The following is a 27,690-nucleotide window of genomic DNA, read 5'->3' on the forward strand; positions in this document are numbered from 1 at the left end:
TTTTGTAGTAATCAACGCTTACTTACAAATCTGAAACTTTTTTATCTATTTATTTTCTGATGACCTCTCACGGCCCACCTGCAGTGGCTTCACGGCCCACCAGGGGGCCGCGGCCCACACTTTGGGAATGACTGGGCTAAGGTATTGAGGGATCGGAGCTTGATGATATGTAAAACGGAAAAACATAAAAACTAAGCTCTCCATATGGAAAGTATGAGCAAAAAACTATAAGTGAGAGAAGAACTTTGGGTGAGAATCGAGTGACACGTGGAATGATAACAGGGTTTCCTGTAGATGAAGACTTGGAAAAACTCAAACAAAGTTGTTATGGGGGCGAGGTGAATAGAATGAAGAGATTGCTAAAACTGTTAATGGAGCAAGAGTTGGTTGCTTTCTGTACTTATTGCGTTTCAGAAATCAACAAGCCCTGAAAGAGTCAAAGTCAGATGTATGAGTTTTCTGGTAAGGCATTACATCCCGCCACCACTTTGCTACTTTAAATGCCAGAGGTATGGACATATTGCAACAGTTTGCAAAGGGAAACAGAGGTGTCCCAAGTGTAGAGCGGATCATAGGTTTGAGGATTGTAAGGATCATGGACAGGATAAATGTTGCAATTTTGGTGGAGAAGACAGTTACATATGGAGGATGTGAAGTCAGGAAGAGGGCTGTGGGAATCGAGCAGGTCAAAGCAGTTAACAACATGCTATGCAGAGGCTGAGAAGAGGGTACAAGGACAAGGGGAAAGGAATAAAACACCTAACCATAATCAATCTTTAAGAGCTGAGGCAGGTCAGTCAGAGAAAACCAACACAGCTCTGACAGTGGATAAGATGATTCTATTTATTGCGTATGTCATAAATTCTACCGATTAAGTTAAACACCAAACGAAGAATAAAAATAATAGTAAAGGTAACTGAGAAATTACTGGGGATAAAGGATGTGTCTTGGGAGAATATTAATAAAAGACTTGAAGCAGATGGGAAGCCAGGAGGTCAATGGTACAGGACAGTCGGATTGGACTACAATGGAATGCAAGAAGCTTATTGGCAAATAGCCAAGAGTTCAAAGGATTCATTAAAATCTTAAAAAAGAAACCAGAAATCATATGTTTGCAGGTAACTTGGCTTAATCCAGCACTAGTCTTTGTTATTAAAGGAAGGGTATGATAACATTCTATGAGATAGAGTGTGTGTGTGCGTGTGTGTGTGTGTGTGAGTGTGTGCGTGTGTGTTTGTGTGTGTGTGTGTGTGTGTGTGTGGGGTGTATTCGCATACAATAAAGGCACATATTCAATTACTAAAGTTATATCCAGGTTTATCGAATGCATCAAATAATTTATACAATGAGGTGAGAGTAGCAATTATATTCCAGAATTTCATATTAAAATAGGAAAAAAGATGAGTGAGGGGCTATCGGAATATACAGGAGAAATGATTGCAATAATGTTAGTACTACAGTGGATAGAGGACATATGAGCAAGAAAGAATGCAGCTAACTGTAAACCTTGGCAATATTACATTTAATTTAATAGATACAAAATACAAAATAACTCGGGCAGATGTGACAATTGTAATCAGCAGGAAACAGTGGAGCATATATTTTTAGTCTGTCGACAATACTATCGACATAAACAAACACTTAAAAACTCACTCCAAAGAAACCGTTTAACGTTAATTCTAAGGGAAATACTACAGAGGGACTCAGGTGATATTCCGGTTTCTAAAAAACACAGGACTCTATAACAGAATTTCGATAAATATGCATTCTGACTCACACTCCTTTCCAGGCGGTGGCGGTAATGCACTGATAAGTTCTTTGCCAACCGCCATTAAACAGCAGCAGCAGAAGAAGACGAAGAAGAAGGCCTATTCTCATGTGAAACGTCCAGTAACACTTCTTCTACTCTCCGCAATTCAGGCTAAGTTCAAGATCCAGCTGTTCAACAACCTTCGTGGCTCGTTAGCTTGCTTTAAAAAGCCACGGGACCAGGATGCAAGAGGAGTATTTGTGAAGAACGACCCCAACCACGGTGAGTCCCGACCTGGAAACATTTAGACTACCTGTCAGCTAGCCGCTGCTGGACCTCACTGAAGGGCTAGTTAGCTTGTAACCTAGGAAATGTTTGTCTCCACTGGACGCACTGTCATGTTCGTCAGGTCCATGAAAGTTACACCACACGGACTAATGGTAAGAGGACAAAAATGGACAACCCTCTGATATGAGAGTTTAGGCGGAGTCTAACGCGAGGAGCTGAAAGGTAAAATAGCTAGTTGGAGGACATGTATCGCAGCAGGACTGCCATGCTGTAGTTTTATGTAATTTAACAGATATTAGTTGTGTGTTTGGGATTTTGTTGATGTTGTATGTAGTACGTTAAAAGAATAAACTGAAATCTCCATCACGCCACATTGCCACCTTCAAACTGTGTGAAAGGTCACAGCTCATCTCTGGCCTTCAGCAGACAGGGGCGCGGACACGGGAACGTTACAGCCCTGCTGTTATTCACCTGACTGGTTGAGAAGCCTACGAGCTTTTGTTGACAGTGAGCCTGAAAGCTGCTGATGTGGTCATGTGAATTGTTTCTAGTGTTGGACCATGTTGTAATGCCTCCCTGTATTCTATCCTCTTAGTGTACATATCAGCACATTTTTACCAAAATATATTGCAGTACCAGATCTTGCTGACCAGATTGTAAAACAGCTCTGCTTCTCTTAAATATCCTCAAATTTCTACTGGAGGGACGAAACTATTTGAAGCCAGACTAAACAAAAACAACACAAGCTGATGAGCAATGCTAAGCCTGCTGCAAAAATGTAGCCTCATTCAAAAACAGTGCGTACACAAAAATCTGTGCATAAACCGTGCATACTAACGTTTGACCCACAAATCTGGGATTCATCAATATACCTTAATTTGTTCATATTTTGCGAACAGCTTCTTCTGCAACAATGAAGTTAAAACACTGTGTTGTGTCAAGATCAGCCGGAGGAACTTCTGCCTGCAGGAGTGTTTGTGTGTGCCCAGCCCAGGTTCAATTTTTTAAAACATCGACACTCCGGAGGACACGCTACAGAAAGCTGTGTATTCCACCTCCGACGCCTTCAATTTCTGCTTTTGTGAAATACTTGTGTTTTTTACCTTTTGGGCACGTCTCTCATAACTTCAACTGTTCAGCACACCGCTCTCTTCATGACAAACGGATGTTCTTGTATGGAGAAATAGACGCATGGCAGAATGCCAATTGCAGAGAGCGGACACGCACCTGTCCATTTAGAATGATTCTGATTCACAAACCTACGCATGTTGGTGAGAACAAAATCAGCTGGTGTGCATGTGTCATTAATCTGGCGGCAATTTTTTTCTGTGGAGAGTAAGAACATTTCTGCGCACATGTTAGTGAATTGTGTCTAAATGACTGTCGCAACTTTCATGCTGTTTGCATTTTTCAGGGAGATGTTTTAGGTCTCGCACCCACGTCGTTGTCCATAGTACCTCAGTGCTGACACTTTAAAACAGAAAACAGAGGAAGCAATAAAAGACATTACTTCCACCACATCCAGTTAGCCAACTATGTTTCTCATAACAAGCGGGAGAAGCACCGGTTGTAAGCTCGACCTCATCACTTGCAGACTACTGAATCTGTTTATCAAGTTGGTCCATACCAAGCTCCTTTTATCCTCTTTTTTTTTTTTCTTGTGAAAGGGTGTTTTTGTAAAGAACTACCCATGAAGTCGCCATATCTTTGCTGGTCAGCTCACAGCAGAAGTGACTCAGTGACGTCGGATGTACCTGAAGGCGGCGTCGACCTATTACATTAGATCAAAAAAAAGTTCATCAATACCTATTTGCTATAAATAGAAGGGTAGTGTCTGGTGAGCAGAGAGCTGCGTCCCCTGGAAAACCTGCAACAACCAATTAAAGAGCAGCCTCAGGTCTCGTGGTTGCCAAAACTTTAAGGAATAGGGCTGCTTGATATATCGAAAAATCTATTTCATCACGATATCAACGTGCGCGACAAAGATTTGACGGAGCCAGAAAAACCCGTCAACAATCTGAATATCTTTAATTTATTTCCAAGGGCAGCAGGGCTCCTTCTAATTGGCCAAATATTCTGACATGCAGAGCGTGAATTCGTGGAGCAGGGAACACAATTTATCTCCGTTTATGCTGTCTTTTGTCATAAGTATATCACTCACGTTGATATCTCGATGACGATACATTTTCTATATATATCGTGCAGCCCTAGAACATAACAACAAGTGAAATTATAATATCGCCCCTCTGCTACTCTTTACTGGTTACCTGTACGTTTTGGAATGGATATTAAGATTTTACTGCTTGGTTTTAAAGCTGTGAATGGTCGAGCTCACATTTATATCTTTGATTTACTAACATCCTATGACCCTGATCGCTGTCTGGTATCCTCCAGCAGGCCCCTACTACCAATTAATGTTGACTTGACAGGCCTTTGCTGTTTTTTGCTTAAGACTCATTTTAATTTTTGCAGTTGATTGTCACCCTCTTTATTTTAAATATTTTGCTTTTCGTCTGTTTTAGTTGTAAAGTACTGACTTGGTAACTTTGTTTTTGAAAGGTGCTGTCCAAATTATTATTCTTTTTTAATTCTTAAATTGAGTAAAAGGTGTCACTACATATGAGTGGACGGACGTACATGTAAACAATTCATGTCAAAACCATTGTGACTAAAACGTTGGCTTAACAAGCAGATGTTGACTTATTTCTTCTTACTCCATGAGATGTATATGGACCCCAGCTCTGCCAATAGCATTTGTAAACATACCCGAAGCTCAGGTCAAGCATCCAATTGGAGAGAGGCCTGGTGCATTCTGGGAGTGGAAATATTTATACTTTTGGCTAAATGGGAATACCACAGTCCTTTTTTTCCATTTTCTCCAATTATTTTTATTTTCATCCACCTTTCTGCTGCAAAGATACACATTAGAAGGCCATCCTCCCAGCAGTGAATTATCACAGTTGAATAATTGTGAATTGTGTCCTTTAAGTCCATTCTACAGTGATAAGGGTTTTGACATTTGTATCACTCCTACTCTAATTGTTTGAATGTCATTTTCTATAAGTGAATTTCAGTGAAACCTTTAAGGTGCATTTGTTCTTTTCTCCTGTCTAGTGCCATGTCTCTGGTTTTCCTACGACCCAACACCAACGCAGTCCACGGTAAGAAGGATAAAAGACTGATGGCAGAGGTGAATGCATCACCGCTCAAGCACTTTGTAACAGCAAAGAAGAAGATCAACGGGATCTTTGAACAACTGGGCTCCTACATTAAGGAAAGCACGTCCTTTCTAGAAGGTACACACCTACTTGCAATTTCCTCTCTAAGCCTTTGTATCCCATCATATTTTTGATAATCTGAGGGCAGTTTAATATGTTGGTGTGGAAAATCATTGCAGGATTTTGATTTCATCTTTCTTTTCCTGAGGCTTCTTTTTTTTCCTTTTTGGTAAATTGCACCTAATGTAAATAGTTTAAGTCTGTGAAATTCACTCATTCAAGTCAGAGGAGTGAGGAAGAAGCTCCGACAGAGACTCTGACACAGTACGACCGGACCTTTTAATCTGCGTCTGTCCTGAAGCAGCGGTGTTATAATTATGCAGCAGCGGGACATCGCTAAAACTATGAACTTAGCGGTAAACATGAATCGATTATGTTCAGTCACTGCATCAATGCAGAGTTGTCCAAGTCCGCATCGCGATGCATTTAAGAATTGAGAAATTTCCACACCTCTAGTGTGTGTATATATAGCGCTATATAAATACAGACTATTTACCGTGCCTCCAAATTATTTGCTATTTCGTGCTATTTACTCACGTTGCCATTAATGTGCAAAGGCCTTAACTAATATTTAACAGCCTGCTTAGTTAGCTGCCAGCTTGATCATGAGGCATGGATGATATTATACAAACTCCCTTTGGTGGTGAGAACAACTCTACACCTAGAACCAATTTTGACATTGATGTACGTAAGTCTTAAAACATGGTGTATGTTTTTTGGTATCATACTGTCAGTCTAATAAAGAGGCTCTTCATGGAAACAGCTGTAACAGGATGCATTGTCTTCTGTCCGATCACCTCCACATATTAGATACGTACAAAAATGATGAGTTGGACCCAGTCACCACAGAGGAGCAGGTCCAGGAGGTGCAGGGTTACCTTGCAAAGGTGGCAGGGATCGGTGAAGTGCTCGCCCGCAGACATATGAAGGTGGTCTTCTTTGGGAGGTATGTCTATCCGTTTCCTATCCCAACCGTTTAGTTTTGGAACTTCCGTTTATCTATATTCATCTTATTTAATTTAACCTTTTGAAAGCTACCTACCTACCTTTTGTTATTCACTTTTCAAATGGGCTGAGGCAACACTGACAGAACCGTTTGTTCTATAGGACCAGTAATGGGAAGAGCTCAGTGATCAATGCCATGCTATGTGATAAGGTGCTGCCGTCAGGAATAGGACACACCACCAACTGTTTCCTGAGGGTGGAGGGCACAGATGGCAACGAGGCCTTCCTCCTTACAGAAGGCTCTGAAGAGAGGAAGAACATAAAGGTAAGCAAAACTCACTGAGGGCCTTGCATGCATATTGCTGTATGTGTAAAATAAACTGTGTGTGTGTGTGTACTTACAGACGGTAAACCAACTAGCCCATGCTCTCCATCAGGATGAGGACTTAGACGCCGGCAGCTTGGTCTGTGTCATGTGGCCCAAAGCCAAGTGTGCTCTACTCAGGGATGATCTGGTGTTGGTAGACAGGTGAGACACAAGTTAATCTCAAATAGCCAAATCTCGTCAGTGTTTGAGAGTGGTCTGACTGCACCCATTATAATTGTATATTGTAGTTCTCTATCACTCATACATTCACACACTGTCAGCACATCAGCGGCAGTTTGGGATTCATTCATTTTGAAAATGTTAATGTGCTGAAAGAAGGAGAATGTTGGCTGAAATAGACACCCGGTGTTAGGCTTATAATTACAATCTACTTTGGATGGCAGTCTTTCATCTTGGATTTCTTTCTACACCTCATCCAACACAAAGGATCTTTTGAATATGAGTGATGCGTATGCATATGATCATGTTGGCTGTACTGAATAATAGCAGGTATGATTATACGTAGGGTTGGGTATCGTTTTATCGGTTCTTATCGATTCCCCATTTGGATTCCAAAATGGTAAATAAAAATAAAAAAAAGGTCAAATAATTAGATAAAAAAAGATCTTTATTGGACTGGACCATTGCACAGTAGCTGTGCTTCATGTTATACCGGTGCAGCAGTGGTAATGCCTTTTGATAGACAGGCAACATTACAAAAGAAAACCCACACAACTCATCTCAGAGCATTATCAGACATGCTCAATGTCGTCCCAACTGTGTAAATTAGTATTAACTAAGATAGAGGCAATGTTGACATTTTTTGCCTTGAAAATACTGGTGTTTAAATTAACCAAACACATAGTCGTATTTGTGGATAAAAAGTAGAAGACGATGTCCAATTGTCCCTTTTTAAACTAATGTTACATCAATAATTGTCAACTTTAAGATCTGTCATGAATATTAATCTCACAAAAGAACAGCGTGGAAATCAGTAGCAGTTGAACCACTTGTGGATAATAACGTTTTAAGGTGGTTGTTGTACGTCTTATTTATATGAAACCTACTGACATAATTCATACAAGTCATGTTAGTCAGCATTCCCTTGAATGCCAGCGAGAACTGCTGTCGCTTCTCGCTCTCCGTAGATCTCCTGGAGGTGCTAGCGAGGTGCTACTAGCGCTAGCTGAAGATGACGCACTCGGGCTCAGAGACCGCAGGACATTAAACGCTGTACAGTCTTTCAGGCCGACGCCATGCTGACTTAAATGTTTGGTGAGCTTCGATGTGCAACCTGACTTTTGAGCGTTTATCGCGGCTCATCTTAGCCACGTTTGCCATTAAGGCTAGGTCATGTCTAAACAAATGAACAGGCTGTTGCGTGGTGTGTGACGTAGTCACATAGCCAGGTCCTGGCAGATACATAGGGCGTCCTTGCAGTTTAGGAACCGACAAGCAGAACCGAAATTGAAATTTTTTTTATGGTTTCATTTACACTATGTTTTAAGCCTAAATGTCCACTATTGGAAGTAGTGATGCTAGCGGAAGTAGCAATGCTACTGCCCACCCCGCGTCTGCGGTGTCTGCGGTGTCTGCGGTGTGCATGCCAACATGGTTCTAGAGGAGGATAACAGGACGTTCAGGCCAATAAACATGGTGTAAATGACGCTGTTTCAAGTCGAAGTTGAATGTCGGGGCTTACGGATACATGGATGACACCACACGAGCAGTATGGAGGCATTTTATGTCTTTTTTACGTTTGAAAAAGGAGTCACCAGTCCTAAATTCTTTTGTGGACTCAAACACTTCACCCACCACTCCATCGTCATAGTGGAGATTAGATAATGAGTGTATTTTCCTTTTTCGGTGAACTTTCCCTTTAATTCACTACAGCCACAACAGTATGGTTTTTGTTTCAGTAATTGATAACATTGTCTCCTTCATAGATGATTTATCGTACATCTTTCTTTCCCTTCCAGCCCAGGTATCGATGTTACCACAGAATTGGACAGCTGGATTGACAAGTTCTGCCTTGATGCTGATGTGTTTGTTCTGGTGGCAAACTCTGAGTCCACACTGATGCAGACGGTAAGAAATGACGACTGTATATTTCATCCATTCAGACAGCTGTAGAAATAGGTGAACTGTTTCATAATGAGATTAGTGGAGAAGTGGAACAATGTGTAGGATTGTAGGAAGTGTCAATGTCAGTGCTCATGTTTTAATGTATCTCGTATGTTCAAATGCTGCCTTTTAAAACTGCTGTTATGTTTTCCTACAGGAGAAGTCCTTTTTTCACAAGGTCAATGAGCGACTCTCCAGTCCCAACATTTTCATCCTCAACAACCGCTGGGATGCTTCAGCCTCAGAGCCTGAATACATGGAGGAGGTCAGTCTTTTAAACAGACTACAGTGTGACGGTGTTCAATATTAGCAAAGCAAGTACATCTGAATGACAGTGTTTACTCAAAGAGTGTTCCGAATGCTTTTACGATATTACCAAGTTTCTGAGCCCAAATTACATTTGCGAGACAATACAATAGGGGAATTTGGAAAATGGAATTTCAGTTCGGCTTCCCATTATCATAAAAACAAGATAATCAACATAAAACGGTTATTGTTCTGCATGCCGTGTTGCTCTATTTTTGTCTTGTGATGTAAATGTGGGGCACACTACCTTTTTTAAATCAGTGCGCTCCGCCGCACAGTAGTTTCAGCTTGTGTTGAGAGGGAGGAGGGAGCCACGTCAGGTTTCCCCCTGTTATTTTGAAACTGAAAATTAAATTTGAAATTCTTTTAGAAGATGGCAGAAAGGCAGCTTTTGGTTGACAAGAAAGGTAAAACAAATTCAGTCATCTGGAAACACTTTGGTTTTGAAGAGTCAAACGGAACAAGCGAAAATACAGTACAAAATTTGTTCTATAGTTGGGGCCGCACCACAATGCAACACGTCCAATATGTTTAATCATTTGACGTGAGGTATACTGCCTCACTTCTCATGCACTAATATTGGCAAAATCAATCAAATGCAAGCGATTGGAAGACAAATTTACTTGCCACACCATGCTCACATGATGTGTTTTGGGGGAGGGCCAGAGCCAATGGGAGAGAGGCATGCTACACCCTGCACAGGTCACCAGCCTATCACAGGGCCAACATATAAGCTGTTTTTAGACTTGAACTCTGTAAATTGTCTGGTAAATTGGGTCTGGAGTTTACTTTTTAGATATGAAGAACGCAACAGGAGATTGTCCGCATCAGACACGTTAATAACAACAGGATATCCCAAGTAGGCGAAGTCAGTCACCTGTTCTCAGTCTGACTGACTGACCAGCAGTCCACTTAGTTAAGAACAGACTAGGCAGAGAGAGCTCACAACAACGAGAGCTGAAGGAGGCTGCACTGAAGCTCAGGGAGAGAATCATTTGGGAATATCGAAGGGTCTGCTGATGTCTGTGGGTCGGACTTCACACAGTCACTGACTGCAGAGGATTTCCCACTAAATTCTGAACCCCTCATCTTTGGCTGTGACTCAGTCTGTAGAGAAGGTTGTCCACTAACCTGAAAGTCAGTGGTTAGATTCCCGGCTACTCCAGTCCTTGAGCAAGATAACTGATCCCAAAACTGCCCCTGACCGATATGCGCACAGTGTATGAAGGGTGTGGGATGGGTAACACGCTCTGCATAGAAGTGCTGTTAAAATGTGAGTGGACGGGTCAATGTGACTTTTACTGTAAAGTGCTTTGAGTGGTTGATAAGACTGGAAAAGTGCTATACAAATACAGTCCAGTTACCATTTTTCCATTCAACTATGTGCACAATGTGTTTAAAGGGCTGTAATAACTCCACAAAGTTCTCACTATATTGATGTAAATTTATTCAAATTAAAACAAAGATAATACTTAGCACTTAGATATAGGATCCATTATTTCATTTCAACCTGAAAAGGCTGAAATTCAGAGACTAATTAACAAAAAAATGCAGCTGTCTAAATACTTAGTCTGGACTGTATCCTTTCCAAATTCTTGATAAAAGGAAAGTGTTGCTACCGTATCATGTAGTAAGCTAACTATTAACATGCTGCTGATTCAGCAGCAGCCTTAGATAAGCAGGTGAACAGTTAAGCTGGTTTTACCTATCCTATCTCTGCTCTGTGGTTGAACTGAGGATTACCTTCTGCCTCACAGGCCTCTGTGAATATCCTGTATTCAAGTTTAAAGCCATGCCAGTGTCCCACACTGTTTATGTAGCTGTGTTCATGATGAAGTTAGTATCTATTTGCACAGATCTGTAACTAAATGAATGGCTGAGACCTGACGTTAGACCCACAGTTTGTGGTTCATTCAGATGATTTAATGAATATGCTTAACATGCAGCCTACATGATTTTGTAAGATTGTGTCGTTTTTCGTTTTCCATAAATTTTCCCCAACAAACAGAAAACGAAGACAGCAGCCTGGTGGATCAGTGGTTTCCATTGTTGCATTACAGCAAGAATGTCCTGGCTTTTACAACTCAACTTAACTGACTCTGATATTTTCTCATTGGAATAATCATGGTCCTCACGTACTTAAGTCTTCGGTTTTGTTTGTAGAATTAAAAGCCAAGAAGTGTTGAGATTATTTTAATATTCAAATTTTGTCCTAATTTAATAATAGTCCTCACTGGCTCCCAGCAGCTCTTCAGATTTTTATCAGAACAGCTGTGGTAAGCGGTATTACGTTTTCGGTTCATCTTTCTGTACTGCCGTTCTGTCTGTCCCATTCTCATGAATGCAAGTTGTCAGGTATACCTTTTTTATTATTTTGCTGTTCAGCTCCACTTTCTCAGTTCAGTTCATTTAGGGCTATCTTGCGACTCTGTTTTCAGACATGAACTCTGGAGGATGTCCCCGCTCAGACAATAGGCTCAAAAAGCATCCTCAACAGCAGCAAATCCACCAGAGGATTCAGACAGCGTGTGGAGGCACGATGTCTTCAACATGTGTGGGTCCGCTCTTTCAGCCTGACATATTTGTTTACTTTTGGTTTTCTGTCACGTGTTAGAAACTTAATCAACCACCCACTCACTTGTGGTGAATCCTGTTGAGGCTCTCCTGCTGTGTTCTCACATCGGCTCCTTCAGACACGGTATTTACAGTATACTCGGGGTCTGGCCAAAGAAACTCAGCAGAAAGTCTGGATGCTCTCACTTTGATATTTGCGTTCTCACATACAGCCCCTCCACAGAGTGTCTGGAGATTCTCTGAAGTTCTGTGCATGTCTGGAAGCAGCTTAGGTGAATTGCAGCCAATTTCAGAAACGAGGACATTATTGGAAGTGAACAGATTCTCCATATAGTCTCTAATAAGTCCATCCTCTGTCTGGTTGTTAAAATACACTGATCTTTAGGTGTAGCATTGTACCCTGTCACAAAGCTTTCTGAGAACAGCCGCAAGCTGGTAATTTTAGTTACTCTTACATAACCTTCAACCTTTTTAATATGATAGAAAAAGTAAGAATGGTGGGGAAACAGTAAAATCAATGTCCTGCAGCCTGAGCCTCATTTCTGTCTGCTGTGCTGCCCTCAGCTTTGGTGCTAAATGACAGAACAGTCAGCTGAAGTACACCTGGACTAAACTACACTGTGCCATTTCTTCTTCTTCTGTTGTCCTGAAAGAAAGCTGACGTTGATGTTTTCCCCCCTAATGAATTACTTTTTGAAATTCATGTTCAATAAAGTGGGCTGTTTCTGTGTCAGGTTCGTAGGCAGCATATGGACCGCTGCACCAATTTCCTGGTGGATGAGCTGGCTGTAGTGGACCGGACCCAGGCCAGTGACCGCATCTTCTTCGTTTCTGCCAAGGAAGTACTTCAGGCTCGGGTGCAGAGAGCTCAAGGAATGCCTGAAGCAGGTGGGGATGGTAGTCAGTGCAGAATCTGATGTGCAGCAGCACTGCCTCAGGATAGAGTTTATGCTTAAACATTAAAATTACCAAAGTTTAATTCTAACATTAAAAATTTTTTTACACCATGCTTTATACCCCTCATTTTGAGAGCAAATGTATATCTTTATAATTGAAGGCATTTTATATACTTTTGATGTACACAGAAATCACTTAATGTATTAGAATGACAATTTAATTAATTCAGGTTAACATTCCTACTGACATGTAGTGTGTTAATGAAGCTATGTTCAGTGATGATCTTGCATTAGTACTAGAGGTGAACAGCTTTTACTGTTTGATACAGTATATTTAATCAAAGAACTGAAAGTCTTTAGTAAGTACCACCTAAATGTCTGAAGGAAACAAGTCAAGTGTAGAAAATTGATGTCAAATGTCTGGTTAGGTAAAATTCCCATTACATATTCTTTGATGGGATGGTAGTAACTGTGTTTATGCCCATTCAGAATGTGCCACAGAGTGTAAGCAAGCAACATTGTGTGATGTTAGCTTATCATCAAAGTCACTGCTAATCTGTGATATCACAGCAAGTACAGTTAAAAATAAATGTTGGTTTAGGGCCAGGGTCTTTCTCTTCACAGTGGGAACCTCGGGGTGTCCCGGGGGTCCTCAGCAAATTGGACTGGATGTGATTCCATGTGTTTCAGGTGGAGCTCTTGCAGAGGGATTTCAAGCCAGAATGTTTGAGTTCCAGAACTTTGAGAGGCGATTTGAGGTAAGATCCTCATCCCTATAACAACTCGGTTTAAGATTTATGTGCTGCATATGACAGCTGCGTCGCGGATCTGCTGCGTATATGTTGTTCACACAGGGAGCATGTCCGCTGCGTTCCTGCAGCAAAGCTGCTATGTACCGTTTCTGGAATAACTACTGTATTTTCTTGAATAAAAGTAGGTCTATTTATCCAACTAAATGCCAGGCTTCTTGTTTTTAAGAGTTATTTATTTATTATTTATTTGTGACATATTCAACAGATAGACATTGAAACTATCTAATGAGAACCCTGCGCAGTACGCATAGAAAAATAGGCAAGACCCTGACACTCTAGAAGAGCAGTGCAGTCGTGTAACATGGGCACCAAAATGAAAAACAAGAAGTTCTGTGTCCCACATGCTTCCCTCGCGCATCCAGTGTAGCCTGAGCACTAGTAAAAAAGCAAAACAAAGAAGAACCTGCACACTTATTTGTGCCACAGAAAATATAATTAAACAATGTTTCGTTCCAGAGTGGGCTCTTAGTCAGGTCCTTTCGTGGTTAAAAAAAGAGAACCTGCTACCAATAGCTGCCAAGATCATCCACTATTTTTAAAATGTTAATGTTTTAAAAAAAATGTTTAAATGTTATTAAAAAATCTCCCAAGCTGTCTTAAAATGTACAATGGAGTATTGATGATACTCTTCTTTCTGGCTTTGTGCTCTTTTTTTAGCAAGTAAGTGTACAGGCTCTTCTTTGTTTTTGTTTAATCAAATATTTATATTTATATAATATTAAGTTTGTGTTCCATTTTCCATTTAGAAATTTAAGAACACCTGACTTTGCTTTACTGTAAATAAAGTACTTTAAACAGTTATCATGTTTCATTAATTGTGGAAAATTCACTCAGTAATCCAGATATCAAAAGTTTAAATCAGCTGCACTTGGAGAATTGAAGCATCCAATCATTTGTGGCCATCCCTTGATCTTTTCTGTTTTTTTGGCCAATGTGCTGTGTGCAGGAGTGTATCTCACAGTCAGCGGTGAAGACCAAGTTTGAGCAGCACACTGTGAGGGCCAAGCAGATCTCTGAAGCCCTGCGCCACATTATGGATTCTATACATATTGCTGCACAAGAGCAGAGGTGAGTCAAGTCTGAAATGTATTGATTGAGTCTGTGTGAACCTAAGACTGGAGACAAATAAAATACCTACTCTCTGATATATTCACACTTTGTGTGTGTGTTTAGGGTCTACTGCCTTGAGACTAAAGAAGACCGTCAGTGCCGATTGGAGTTCATCGATAAGCAGCTGGACCTGTTGACCATGGACTGTAAATCTAAAATCAAGAAGATTACTGAGGAGGTGGAGAGACAGGTGAACTCCCAAATCATAACATGCCTGCTTTCTCTGCTGCTGCAGTGAAACAACTGGGCTTCAAGTTATCTCCTTAATCTTATTACTCACTTATCAAATGATATTATACCCAGTGAAAATAATTTCTAAATTCAGGTTTGTTTTCATAATAAACACTGAGGAAAGAATCACATTGTGATTTGCTCTTAAAAGAGGGCAAACTTCACCAGGAAGTGCTTTTCACCCTGCTCTTTGCTTGTGTACAGGTCTCTAATGCCCTGGCAGAGGAAATCAGGAAGCTGAATGTGCTGGTAGATGACTTTCACATTGACTTCCACCCATCATCAGTAGTGCTCAAGGTCTACAAGAATGTGAGTTCAACACGTGTTCAACAGAAATGTTTGTCTTTAATGTGAACTGAGCAGGAGGGCTGCACACCTTCTGTTTACTTTGGTGTGCACACAACAGCAATACTGTTCATACTGTTCTTTTATGCAAGTGTTTGACTTGTGGTCATATACCTTCTAAAACTATATCTTGGTGTTGAATATCAAGAGAGACTCTGAGAGCATGGAGAGAGCGAAAGAAAGTGGAGAGCTCCAGCGAGTCTACGAGTGTTCAGAGACAGTTATTGACAGATTGTTCATATTCTTTGCAAACGCTGAACCGAACAAATCAGTTTACAAATGATGAAAGTGAGTGGCGTTCACTCCTGCAAGAGTGGACGCACACACAAAAGGGCCAACTACAGACCAATATCCAACCTCCCTTCCTGTCTAAAATCCTCAAGAAAGTTATAGCTTATTACAGCTAGCTTAAAAGATTGCGGTACATATCCTGATGACAAGATAACTCCCCCGTCTACATGTCTGACACACTGGTGTATACATGCTGTACAGTGTAAAGCTCCTCCTTGGTCTCCTGTTGGCACGCTGAACCTGTATAAAGCCCAAGTGATCTGTGTTACGTAAGAGCAGTCCATACTGAGTCATGATGCACTCATTAAACTCCACAATCTAATCTGATGGGCACAGGCACCAGAAATTTAATATAAAATAATCCTAGTGATGTTTTCACTAATGTGTAATCATCTAAATGTTTGATTCTGAATTGTACTAATTGTTCTTATCTTTACCCTTGAATGGACCGTTTATATTCAAATACTTTATATTTACATTGGTAGCCGGTCCTCTATGGAGGCTGCCATATTTTTTTTACAGTTGTCCAGTCTGGACAAACTAAACACCTTTTAGTTTTTATGACAACTGAAGCGACCACAGGTTCTCTTTCATGTTTGGGAGGGTGAGGTGAGGGGTATTCAGCTGCAACCTACAACTTCACCACAAGATGTCACTAAATTCTACACACGACCTGACACAAACACTGACTCTAGATAGGTAGCACTGTTGATACAAAGCACTTGGCTCTGAAGGCCAAGTACTAAAAACTGTGGCAAGGGGGCCACTGGGGTCTCCCAACAACAGCCAGACACAAATCACTCACTTTTTAACATATTAATTGGAATAAATCCAAAATAACAAAGAGAATTTCATCAAACAAAACATAAATTGTCCGGCATAATAACGTGTTCAGGTGGTGTGGCAGCTCATTCAGCAGCTTTTTTAACCAGGGAAGTAATCAGCCAACAGCTCTCAGCTGAGCTGATTACCCCCCTGGTACAGATGGAGGGGCTCCCACGCCCACAGTGACCCTACACACACTCTGTGTCCTAGCTTTGTTCATTATCAAGATTTTTTCAGATGACTCTTTGAAACCTTTATCACTGTAATTCCAGTGCCATTTGTATAGTGCAATTTTTTAGTTTACCATTGAACAGCTTTCAGGTTTGGCTGCTTTTAGGCATCAGTGAAAAAGGAATTTTAGATTTCCTCTAATGTGTGATTACAGCAGATGTGTTGACTGATTGTTTTCTTGTGTTCTAGGAGCTTCATCGGCACGTAGAAGAGGGTCTGGGAAAGAACATGTCACAGAGGTGTTCCACCTCTATTACCAGTTCCCTGCAAGCTACACAGACTGACATGATTGGTAACAGTCCCCTTTACACCTGAGACAATCGTCCAATCTATTCTTGTCACTGCACAGGCTGCAATGTGCTTTAATGAGCTTAAATGTTTTACCCTAATAATCCTGGCCACACTCTTGTTTAACTGCTTACTGCGTGTAATTTGCATGTGGAGATGTGTAGGATTCATGAATGTCTTCTGTCAGCTTATGTAAAAACATGTATTTAGCCACACTGTGTCCCTAGTTTGGGTTGATCTGTTTGCTGTCTGTGTTTGTACAGATGGTCTGAAGCCTCTACTGCCCAGCCCAGTCAGAGAGCAGGTTGATAAGCTAGTTCCTCGCCAGTGCTTCAGTCTCAGTTATGACTTGGCCTGTGACAAGCTTTGCAGTGACTTTCAAGAGGACATCAGCTTCCACTTCTCTCTGGGCTGGACCATGCTGGTCAACCGCTTCCTTGGTCCCAAAAATACCAGGCGGGCCCTTGTGGGCTACAATGACCAGGTAACACAGGATATAAAACTCCTCCAAGCTCAGTGTTTAAGTAGGGCTGCATGACTTTACAAAAAAATCATAATCACAGTTTTCTTGCTGAGCATTGAGATCAAATTTCTCTCTCACTGTGTTTTTCCAATATAATAATTGAAATTGTATTGTAGGGTTTGATGATTGGCTGAATATATCGTTGAATCGGCGATTGGCTGAGTCCATAGCGCGTTTCTTTCTGTTTGGGTGAGAGAGAGAGATGCACTTAGAGCGGTGAAGTGAGATCCAATCACAAGTGGTCAAAGCTCTCATACACTGGCCAGTGCTCGTGCACACACACACATGCGTACAAATATATCGTCAATCAGTGGTTGTTGCACTGATGGTGGCCGATTGGAACATTTTTGCATTGATGTCTGTGTTGTTGGACAGCAGCTATTTTCACCTGTTTATCAATCATGAGGTAAAATACAGAGTAAATTAGGGAGGGTTGACTGATGCAAGACTGTTAATCTCCAGGCAGAGGCACACAAATGTTTTTTAATGTAGCATTATGTCTTGTTGATGTGCTGTTTCATTATCCAGGACTGTCCATAGCCCTCTGAGCCAGTCACTTTGCTCTGTGACATTATTAGCTGTGTTCTCCCTGTAGGTCCCTCGGCCCATGGCCCTGACTCCTGTCAGCACTGCCATACCTCCTTTCCCGCAAAGCTCTGTGACTCAGGAGGAGCTCATGGTCTCCATGGTGACAGGTCTTGCATCCCTCACCTCCCGTACTTCTATGGGCGTCCTTGTGGTTGGTGGCGTGGTAAGGACACATACACACGCACTGAATACACATATTCGTAGTAGCAGTAGTAAATATCTTCATGGGGATTATGCTTGAATTTTTTTGTTTTTTTCCTGATCCAAACATTATTCCCAGTGAAATCAGTAAAATCTCAAAAAAATACTTAAAGGGGACATAGCATGCAAATTCCACTTTGTTAGTGCTTCTACAGGTTAATGTGGGTATCTGGCATGTCTACCAACCCAAAAACTCTGGCGAAAAAACACTCGCGTGTTTTGTTATAGTTCCTCTAAGTCAGAAACGTCATGCTTGAGCGACTCGATTGAGCTTCCTGGGTTTTGTGTCGTAACAAGGAACTGGAAGTCTCCCGACATGGTCTTGGCCCACCCCCCACCTCACCCCCACCCGTCCCCCACACTCATTACGCCGGGTTTACACCGAGGCAGCGAGGCGAGGCAGCGCGCGCCGTTCCAGAAAGCACGCACGTGACCAGCCAGGCGGCTGCGCGCTGAGAACGGGGCTATGGCTGCTTTGCAGCGGTCTTCCACACTGCCAGCTGTGTGGAAGACTTCCGCAGTGTTCAGCACTACTCGGGTTACAGTAGTTACGCCGGGTTACAGTAGTTACGCCGGGTTAACACCGACGCGGAAGCGCCGCTGCAGGCAGCGCAGCGCCGTTCTGCCGCGCAGCCGCCTGGCTGTTCACACGGGACGAGCATTTCTCCGCTGGTCAGCCCCATAGACTGTATATATAAGGTCAGCCCGCGATTCTGCTTTCTCCGCTTGTTGTTGTACCCGTTGAATGTCGGGGTTCTGGGGTAAATGATGGTCTTCATAGCCCCCACCTCTTTCTCTCTCTGTCTGTCTGTGTGTGCTTGTAGTGGATGGGCAGAGAGGGACATTTAATTATGTGATTGGGAAAATTAAAACTCCAGGACAACAGAAGGGAATACAAAGTATGGGATGCATATTTGATAATTTATATCATATAAAATATGTAATTTATATCGTTTAAAATCATGGGGGGAGGGGGAGCTGGCTCATTAGCATTTAAAGGAACAGGCACTCAAAACAGGTCGCTCTGTGGAGGGCTGTTTTATACAGGGTAAAAAGGGTGCTGTTTTAAATGATCCTTGTGGTATTTTGACCAAAGTATGTTACAGACATTTCATTAAGACCCCAAGGAACCATATCAACTTGTGGTAAAATGGGCATGCTATGTCCCCTTTAATCTTGCTGTGTTAAAAAGTGAAGAAAATGTCCCAGGTCTGCACCAAAATGTGAAGGCTTCTTCCCTGACCCGTACTGCATCTTTCTATAAAGTTTTATGCAAATCCGTCCTGTAGTTTTTGCATAATCCTGCTAATTATCAAACAAATGCAGATGAAACATAACCTCCTTGGCGGAGGTCTTAAAAACTGGCATGTCTTCTTTGTTTTGCGTAATAGTACAGTACATCATTGGTTTGGAGTCAGTGGGAGTGAGTGGCTGGCAGTCGTGACGTCCGTGTCACGGTGCCACACCTTAAATACGGTGGACACGCCGTCACATGTCATTCAAAACAACGACACCTCTTCTCGCTTCACCCCAGCAGCAAGAAGGGCGGTCTGGTGAGACATCTCACTCATGCTACTCAGAGAACCGGGGTTACCAGTAACCTAAAGTTCTCTTTCATAACATTTGTTTCGATGTCTCACTATGGGATATTGAGACTCCCGTATTGCCAGACAAGCTTATCTCGACGACTGACCGCCAGCCCCCCCTTCAGGTAGAAGTGAGTGGATGAGGAAGATCCACAGAGGAGCCCATGCTCAAGACAGCGTGGGTCAGGCCAGGGGATGTGACATCCAACCTGTAGAACCTCGCAAATGTGAAGGGAGAAGACCAGCTAGCTGCAGCGCAGATGTATTGGATAGAGACTCCCTTGAACAGGGCCCAAGAGGTCGCGAAAGCTCTAGTAGAGTGTGCCCATACACCAATCAGAACCTGAAGGCCCGAGCTGGAGTAGGCCAACGCAATGGCGTCCACTATCCAGTGAGAAAGTCTTTGTTTGGTGGTAGGTTTGCCCAGGACACAAACAACTGATCCCCTTTCCTAAAACTCCTTGTCCTCTCCACATATGTGTGTAAAGCACGGACAGGGCAAAGCATGTGTAACCGCTGCGGTTCTGCAGAACCATTGGGAGGTGGCTGAAAAGCTGACAGTTCCACTGGATTAACAACCATGGGAACAAATGCAGGATTCGGCCTCAGCGTCACCCCAAGGTTCCCCAGGGTGAACCGCATACACGCTGGGTGTACAGATAAAGCGTGAATATCACTCAAGTTTAGCTGTAGACAAAGCCAAAAAGAGAGCCACCTTCAGGGATAATGTTTTCATGTCCACGTTATCGAATGGTTCAAAGGGATGACTGGAGAGGGCTCCCAGCATCACTGCTAGATCCCAAGATGGTGACATAGGCTTGGGTGGGAGGACATGAAGCAGGGTAATAAGGCACGATATAAGGTATCTGGGCCACCGCTGCAAAATGAACGTAGCTGAAACCGAATAGTTTGTGAATGCACACATTGGGGAAAGTATTAACCGAATCAACAAGCCTTGTTGTAGCTGTGAAACTGCTGCAACCAAACGAAGTAAAATTGTGTGAAAACACAATACATTTTCCTACTCTGCAATAATAGAAGCCTGCTGACTATAATTCATTCAGACATTTGTGAAGAGGAATTGAACACATTTGTTAAGTTGATCACACCAAGTCCTACATATTGGCTGCAATGACATCCCCAGTCAGACATATAAAATGTGCAAAAATGTCTATCAGGCTATTCAACACCCTGAAGGTGTGTGAATTCACAGTTCAATCTTACAGCTCCAATTTGTATATCTGGGGCCTCATTTATACAACAGTTCATAGGATTCTTACTAAAAGTACACGTTCTCACAAAAGCATGCACACCTGAAGGCAATGTTTCCTTTATAAATCAAAATCCACCTGGGTCATACAGCTGATTAGTTATCATCATGGGACATAAACATCTTTGTGATTGCTGAACATCTGTTTCCTCCTAATCCTTTCATTCGCGCACTCTATCAGTGCTAGGGCATCCATCACGCAAGTGTGACCACAGTATTTTTATAATTAGAGCAATCGGACCGATTACTACACACATCAGTGGGATCCTAGCCTCCAGTTTGAAAGTGAATAGTTTCACTCACGTTCATGTATACAAACTAAAGTCGGACTTAATGATACAGTGTTAGAGGATATTATTAAAAACTATTACTCTGTAACTCTGCTGTTTAATGGTATCTGAACGTAATTTGTGTAAGGGTTAGGTAAGTTGTATTACATCTTTTTTAATTAAACAGTTATGTTACGCGCTGATGAAATGGATCAATAATCTGGCTTCAGTTCACCTCACGTCTGCATCATATTTTCCTGTCTCCAAAATGTTTGTAAGCATGGGTCAAGGTTAGCGTACAAGTGCACATTCTCCCGTCAAGTTTGCTTTTATAAATCCCAACGTTTGCATGAGAAGTCTTTCAGGCCCTGTTTTGTGTGTATTCAATGGTTATAAATAAGGCCCCTGGTCCCGTTGCACCCCCCAGCAGAAGAGACAGCCACTTAAGCCAGACTCTAAATCTAAACTCCTTGCTGCTGTCAACCTGCCCATTTACAGAATCAATGGGATTTGCTCAAGTGTTCATAGTAAAAGCAGCAATAATATCACAACAACATAAATACAATGTTGCCATTAAATCACACCAAAGTCATCTTGGATCCAAGATGTGAAACCAGAGGACTGTTAGGGGGTCATATGAATGTTTAGTGTGTCCTTAAATGACTGTGGACTATAGTGGCATCCGATCTTGATGGTGGATCCTGATCGTGGTGGCTGCTGACCATAGACTATGATTACAACAAGACTGCTTGATATACAATGTCTCCTCAGATACTCGGCCATTACTGACAATAATCCATCAACTCATTGACCTTCCATTATGCTACAAAGTGTTTATTCTAATCAATGCTGCAAATACCCTTATCTTTCTGATTATCTCCTTTACACGTTGCATCTATTGCACTTCTGTCCGTCCTGGGAGAGGGATCCCTCACATGTGGCTCTCTCTGAGGTTTCTACCTTCTTTTTACCCTGTTAAAAGGGTTTTTTAGTAGTTTTTCCTTACTGTTGTTGAGGGTTAAGGGCAGAGGATGTCACACCTTGTTAAAGCCCTATGAGACAAATTGTGATTTGTGAATAAGGGCTATACAAATAAAATTTGATTGATTGATTAAAAAAGCAACAGGTTAAAAACTATAAGCAGATTCCATCATGGATTATTGTGGTGATCTCAAAGAACTCACTAGGGAATTATGTGGTAACAGGAAGTCCAGACTGTAGATTTGTTGATTTTGTTTCATGAATTTTGTGTGTTCAGATCTGGAAGGCAGTGGGTTGGCGGCTGATCGCCTTGTCAGTTGGCCTCTACGGGCTCCTCTATATTTACGAGAGGCTCACCTGGACCACCAAGGCCAAGGAGAGAGCCTTTAAGAGACAGTTTGTGGACTACGCCAGTGAGAAGCTGCAACTCATCGTCAGCTACACTGGATCCAACTGCAGCCACCAAGTCCAGCAGTGAGCATGTTAACTGACTATATACATTTGCTGTATCTCATATCAAATACAAAATACAAAGAACAAACACATAAGTGTTTACATTCTGACAGGGAAGTGATGTTCCAAATCAAATACAGATGTTGCAAGATAAATGTAAATGACAATTTTTATTTGCACATTTTGCACCAACAAAGTGTCCTCCCTACTTGGCTACCAATTTCACAAATTTGAAACTTTCAGCCATAACTCCAAGTGAATGTGCTGTCAGTATGAGAGATAAAGAGAGAAAGAGCATACTATAAAAAGCTGTTTCTCCAACATGCCTCCACTGCTCTCGCAAAGAAAATATTTAAGAGGCACTAGATTATTTACACAATGTAAATGTATTAAAATATCTATCATTCCTTTTTCTAAATATTCAAATTTTGTAAATACTGTGACAGCCCTAATTGGGACATAGTGATAATAATAAAGAATTACAGTAGTCCTGTCTAGAGTATAGGAAGTATGCAAATTGAAACACAGCAACTGTAGCCCCTCAGAGCAGACAAATATTTAGTTTGATCAGTAATTTGATAGAAAACAGGAAAGAAATTATTAACTTTTTGATTTCAGTCTCGTTAAAAAAAAACATGGTTAACTTTAGTTATTATAATGTTGTCTAACCCTTTTTCTGTTTCTGCTGTGCTCATCAGGGAGTTGGCCGGTGTGTTTGCTCAGCTCTGCCAGCAGGTAGATGTCACCCGTCAGAATCTCGAGGACGAGATCACTGACATGAATACGAAGATAGAGCTGCTGGACACCCTGCAGAGCAAGGCTAAGCTTCTGCGGTAAGTGCATCACCACACTCAGCGTACAAATTACTAAACAGCAGGACACGTCTACATGAAGTAGATGCACGGTGGAGTAGGGGTGGGTTAAAATCACACCTGTAAGAACGGCACCTGTTCATTTTAACATGCTGTGGTAGACTGATATTAAAAAGCAAGTTACTGGTTTGAAGTCACCTGGGGCCTTCATTCATACTAAAAGTGTACGTGCGATTCTGATTAAAATCGGGCGCATGCACACCTGAAGGCAATTTTTTTTTTTAGGGGGGGAGTTATTGCCTTTATTTTTGATAGGACACATTGTAGGTTGTGAGTGAGAGTGAGTACGATAGAAAGAACAGTGCCTGAAATTAAAAACAATTATCACTTCACACTGTCAGAATGTTAGGGAACTTGTTGTATCTCCTATACATATTATAATCACGCAAAAGTGCAGGAATATTAAATTCAGAGACAGCTGTGATGTCGACAATCTATAAAATTTAACACAATATATTTTTTTAAATGATTGAAAGAGACTACATAGAAAGGTCAATATTATATAGTGTTAATAATATACCACACATACCTATTGGCTAATAAACCAGAGTGGTGAGTACTTGATCTGTGTGATATTGGACTCAATTCAGCACAAAGATCACAGATCTATAGAATCTATATCAGCTGATTAATCAGTTATTATCATGGCTGCCTCTATACAGCCTGCTTCATCAGCATTATACACATTGTATATCCAATTTAGGTGTTAACCAAAAGGTTCATAATGAAAGGTGAGATTATTCATGTAGTTCACACATAAAGTGCAGTGTAATTCACTGCTAAAGATGTAATGTAATGTGTAGAGGGATGAGATTTTTCTAGCAAGGCAGGTTTAAAATATATTTTGCACAAAACTTTGGCACTAACTAGAGTGTCATGTAGGAGTATTAAGTAAACTAAATGTGAAAACATTTTTAATCTCTGTGTTGGACATTAACAATAAGACTAAGAAATATTTTCCATAACTAGAGTTATATAAAAACTGTTGCCCTAGTGGACTAATTTCGAAATGCTGGCCTTTTTTTTTTTTTATTTAGTAATAGTTTCGGGAAATGTAATAGTTCATTGTTGGGCAGAGTAGGGAGCAATTGTTGAGAACATGTCTTTAACTCTTCAGTTTGTGTACCCGTAACTCGGAACCTGAATCAGTCTTCATGTTACCTGCTGTAGTGACTTCCACTGGATTACACCTTCAAGACTTATTATTATGCTTCATGAATACACTGGCAATTTGTGTGTGTGTGTGTGTGTGTGTGTGTTTAGGAACAAGGCTGGCTGGCTGGACAGTGAGCTGAACATGTTCACCCAACAGTACCTCCACCATAGCAAGTAAAGCAGGCAGAGGCTTCACCTGAGAGACTGAAGGACAGCAGAAGAACATCTGCTCCAGCTGTTGAAGTATCTCCTCTAGTTGACACGCTGAATATAAAGAGAGGAAACGATCGAAAATGTTCTGAACAGAAGAGTAGAAGTAGAACGGACAGTTTAGATGTTACTGAATGGATGTGATATGGATTCATGGACACTAGTTAAGGATCAGCTGGTGAGTAACCACACAAAAAATATTAAACATGAGGCACAAACCACAGATTCTTTATCATGTTCACTTGTGATGATGAGCTGAGGTCTCCATGTGGCTAACAGATCTGACTCCTATCACAAATACAGTCTAAACTCTCCTCACATCCTTATCAGTAGTTTTCAGTTACTCTGTCAGTCCTTGTATTTGTTCCAGTCAGCTCTGCCAAATTGAACCTGTGTACATTTGATTTTGTATGTACATTTTGAACAATGGAAAAGTGCCATGAAGTAAGAGGCAGAGCACATGAGGGAAAGGAAAAGAAAGTGTCTCATATTATGAGGATAATGCAATGAACTAAAGACATGCAAACTAATTTATTCCTCCAGCTGCTGAAAGATTTGAATATTGAAGATATTGTAGTTCAGTTGGAGGTTATTTAACATTTAATTTTGGCTTGTCCACACTGTCTCCTTTGGTCATAGTTTAAGTGATGAAAGGGAAACTACTGCTCACTCTTTAAGTCTCGCTAATGAGCACCAAGTAGAGCTGATCTGAGTGGACATGTCACATGCTGATGGTGGTCATTCAAACTGTTTGCTCTGCTGCATCTAATCTAGACACTATGTTCACCTTGTATGTAGAGTGGCTCTGACATGTACAGTTACTGACTGTGTCCTTTCCTTTAATACGTCCTCCAAGAGTAAACATACATGTTTTGAGAGGATGGTTTAGGCTGTGAAGTGAATTATTAGATTTTAGTAGATTGAACAGTGAAGTAAAAAATATGAGACCCCTGAATGTAACCTCTAAAAGCATCACGCTGGTGATATTCTGCACTTTCCCTGACTCCCATACTCTCTGTGGCCTCCACCTTCAAGCCCAGTAGAATACATGCATCTTTAAAACTATGACCTTATTGCAGTATACAGTATCGTTTCATTTAAAAAGGGGAAGTCAGTAATTCTTTAAACGGCTGAGCACTGTTGTCTTCATTTAAAAAGGAGAGAGATGTGTTTGTTTTCAGCTGCAACAGTCAAGCAACACGAATCAAAGGAATCTACCTGATACACAGGACTTGTTAGGACACATGGATTTTTGGCTTGTCTTGTCTTTTCATGTAACAAGAAGTACTATATAGAATATCAAAAAGCTGATTCCTTAACTGGTTACCATTATAGATAGTCTGTCAGTCAGTATAGTTGCCATGGCTACAAGAGAGAATTGGAACCTTTTGGTAAGTGTTAAATAATTCAACTGAAGTCTCTTCTGAGATTAAAGTTTTACTTTAAAAACACCCTTCCAATTTTGTGCCGACACTCTGTGTTCCCAAACTGCTTGAGTCTGTCTCATAGATCTACCCCTGTTAGCTTCTCGCTAAGACGTCAGTACAGATATGCCAAAGAAATGTTTGAGGTCAGTTTCAATCACACCGTGGAACACTACTGAGCACATCTCCAGGGCCTCATCCCTTGATAACCCAATACAAGTGGTTTTTAGTAGATGTTAAATTTGTGTATTTATGTAAAACAATGGCTCTGATTCAGCCGAAACATCATCACATTTTAATGTTAATATTTTTAAAACATCTGTGGTTCATGTATGAAGTCAGCTCAGTGGTAACATGATCGACCTGCACTGGAAGCAAATGTGGCTCAGGCTCAGTTACTGTCTGCATACTCTCTGTCAGTGTCACATATAGATGAGATGGAGAACTCAGCTACACAAGATATGTATGTAAAAGTGTCCAAATCCTGCAACAGACCCCCTTGATGAAACAAACTTGTACTTTTGCTTTCTAAAATGTGTATATGTAATTTAGAAATTTGCCTTTTTAATTGGAAACTGGGGAAAGATAAGATGGATGTGCCTGATTTGTCTAATATGTGGGTATTGTTGATGGGAGATGATGTAAAATGAAGCCATAGACTATTATGCCAAGTGAGCAACACTTGCCAACACTTCCTTTTAGGGTGAAGACGAGCACTTTAATTTTTTTTCTTCTCAATAAAGGTAGTGTTTTCCCGCAATGTAAAACCCTTCTGTAGTTGTATTTGGCTTCAGGAAGGTGACAGTACCTGCATGCTGTGATTATTGTAGTGTGTTGACCCGTTACACTGTACATACATATGAATATAAAAAATAAAGGTGAATATGCTGAAAAGGTTTATTTGCAGGTATGTGACAAATGTGGAAAAAGTTCCAACAGAAAATAGTTTATTTTCTGGAGCTTGATTGCTCATCAAGTAATAAGTGTTTGTAATGCAGACTACTAGTCTGAATGTTTGATTAGAAGAACCAATATTAACTGGCAATCAATATCTCACAGATTCAGTGTGAGCTTTTAGCATGCATGGAAAAATCATTCAGTCATCATAGCAATCAAGACAAACACCTTAACAGGAGAGATCTCCTCCTCTGGACTAACATCCTGACTAGAGATGCAGGGATCGGCTCTGCCCTCATCCATACCAAGGGGCAACATCCCGGGCTGAGCGATGAGGCCAATACGGAAGTGCAAAAAGCTGCAGTTCACTGGGTGGCCACTTGAGGCTGGCTCCAAGAAGGAGTCAATTCCCATTGACTCCCATGTTAAAAAGCCAGACTTTAGAGTAGAATTAAACCTGTTTACAGCATGGTTCAAAAAACGGTTTTAGTCTCAATCACTTAGTTCTTCCTTCATGACAACTCTGAGGGGGGTGAATTTTTTCTAACTCACTCGTTTAAATTATATAGACTCAGACAGCCTGCACCTGTGGATATCCAA

The 27,690-nt window shown here is 41.2% G+C and overlaps 1 protein-coding gene across 1 annotated transcript; it reads left to right on the plus strand.

Moving 5' to 3' along the window:
* The first annotated feature begins 1,817 nt into the window (after positions 1-1,817).
* On the plus strand, positions 1,818-27,087 carry mfn2 (mitofusin 2). Its single transcript, XM_035159319.2, has 18 exons — positions 1,818-2,032; positions 5,153-5,334; positions 6,127-6,262; positions 6,424-6,586; positions 6,666-6,790; positions 8,608-8,716; positions 8,910-9,017; positions 12,367-12,520; positions 13,219-13,286; positions 14,287-14,408; positions 14,514-14,640; positions 14,886-14,990; positions 16,563-16,665; positions 16,925-17,145; positions 17,780-17,935; positions 22,357-22,553; positions 23,231-23,365; positions 24,668-27,087. The coding sequence occupies exons 2-18, from the start codon at positions 5,157-5,159 to the stop codon at positions 24,735-24,737; spliced, it is 2,277 nt and encodes a 758-aa protein (XP_035015210.1). The 5' UTR covers positions 1,818-2,032; positions 5,153-5,156; the 3' UTR covers positions 24,738-27,087.
* The last annotated feature ends 603 nt before the right edge of the window (positions 27,088-27,690 follow it).

The sequence above is a fragment of the Hippoglossus stenolepis genome, chromosome 6 (genome assembly GCF_022539355.2).
Source record: "Hippoglossus stenolepis isolate QCI-W04-F060 chromosome 6, HSTE1.2, whole genome shotgun sequence".
Taxonomy (NCBI): domain Eukaryota; kingdom Metazoa; phylum Chordata; class Actinopteri; order Pleuronectiformes; family Pleuronectidae; genus Hippoglossus; species Hippoglossus stenolepis.

Coding starts and splice junctions, on each gene's coding strand:
- mfn2 (XM_035159319.2), top strand. CDS start 5,157: ATGTCTCTGGTTTTCCTACGACCCAACACCAACGCAGTCCACGGTAAG. Junction 14,641..14,885: donor CTGAGGAGGTGGAGAGACAG/GTGAACTCCCAA, acceptor GCTTGTGTACAG/GTCTCTAATGCCCTGGCAGA. Junction 23,366..24,667: donor AGCAAGGCTAAGCTTCTGCG/GTAAGTGCATCA, acceptor GTGTGTGTTTAG/GAACAAGGCTGGCTGGCTGG.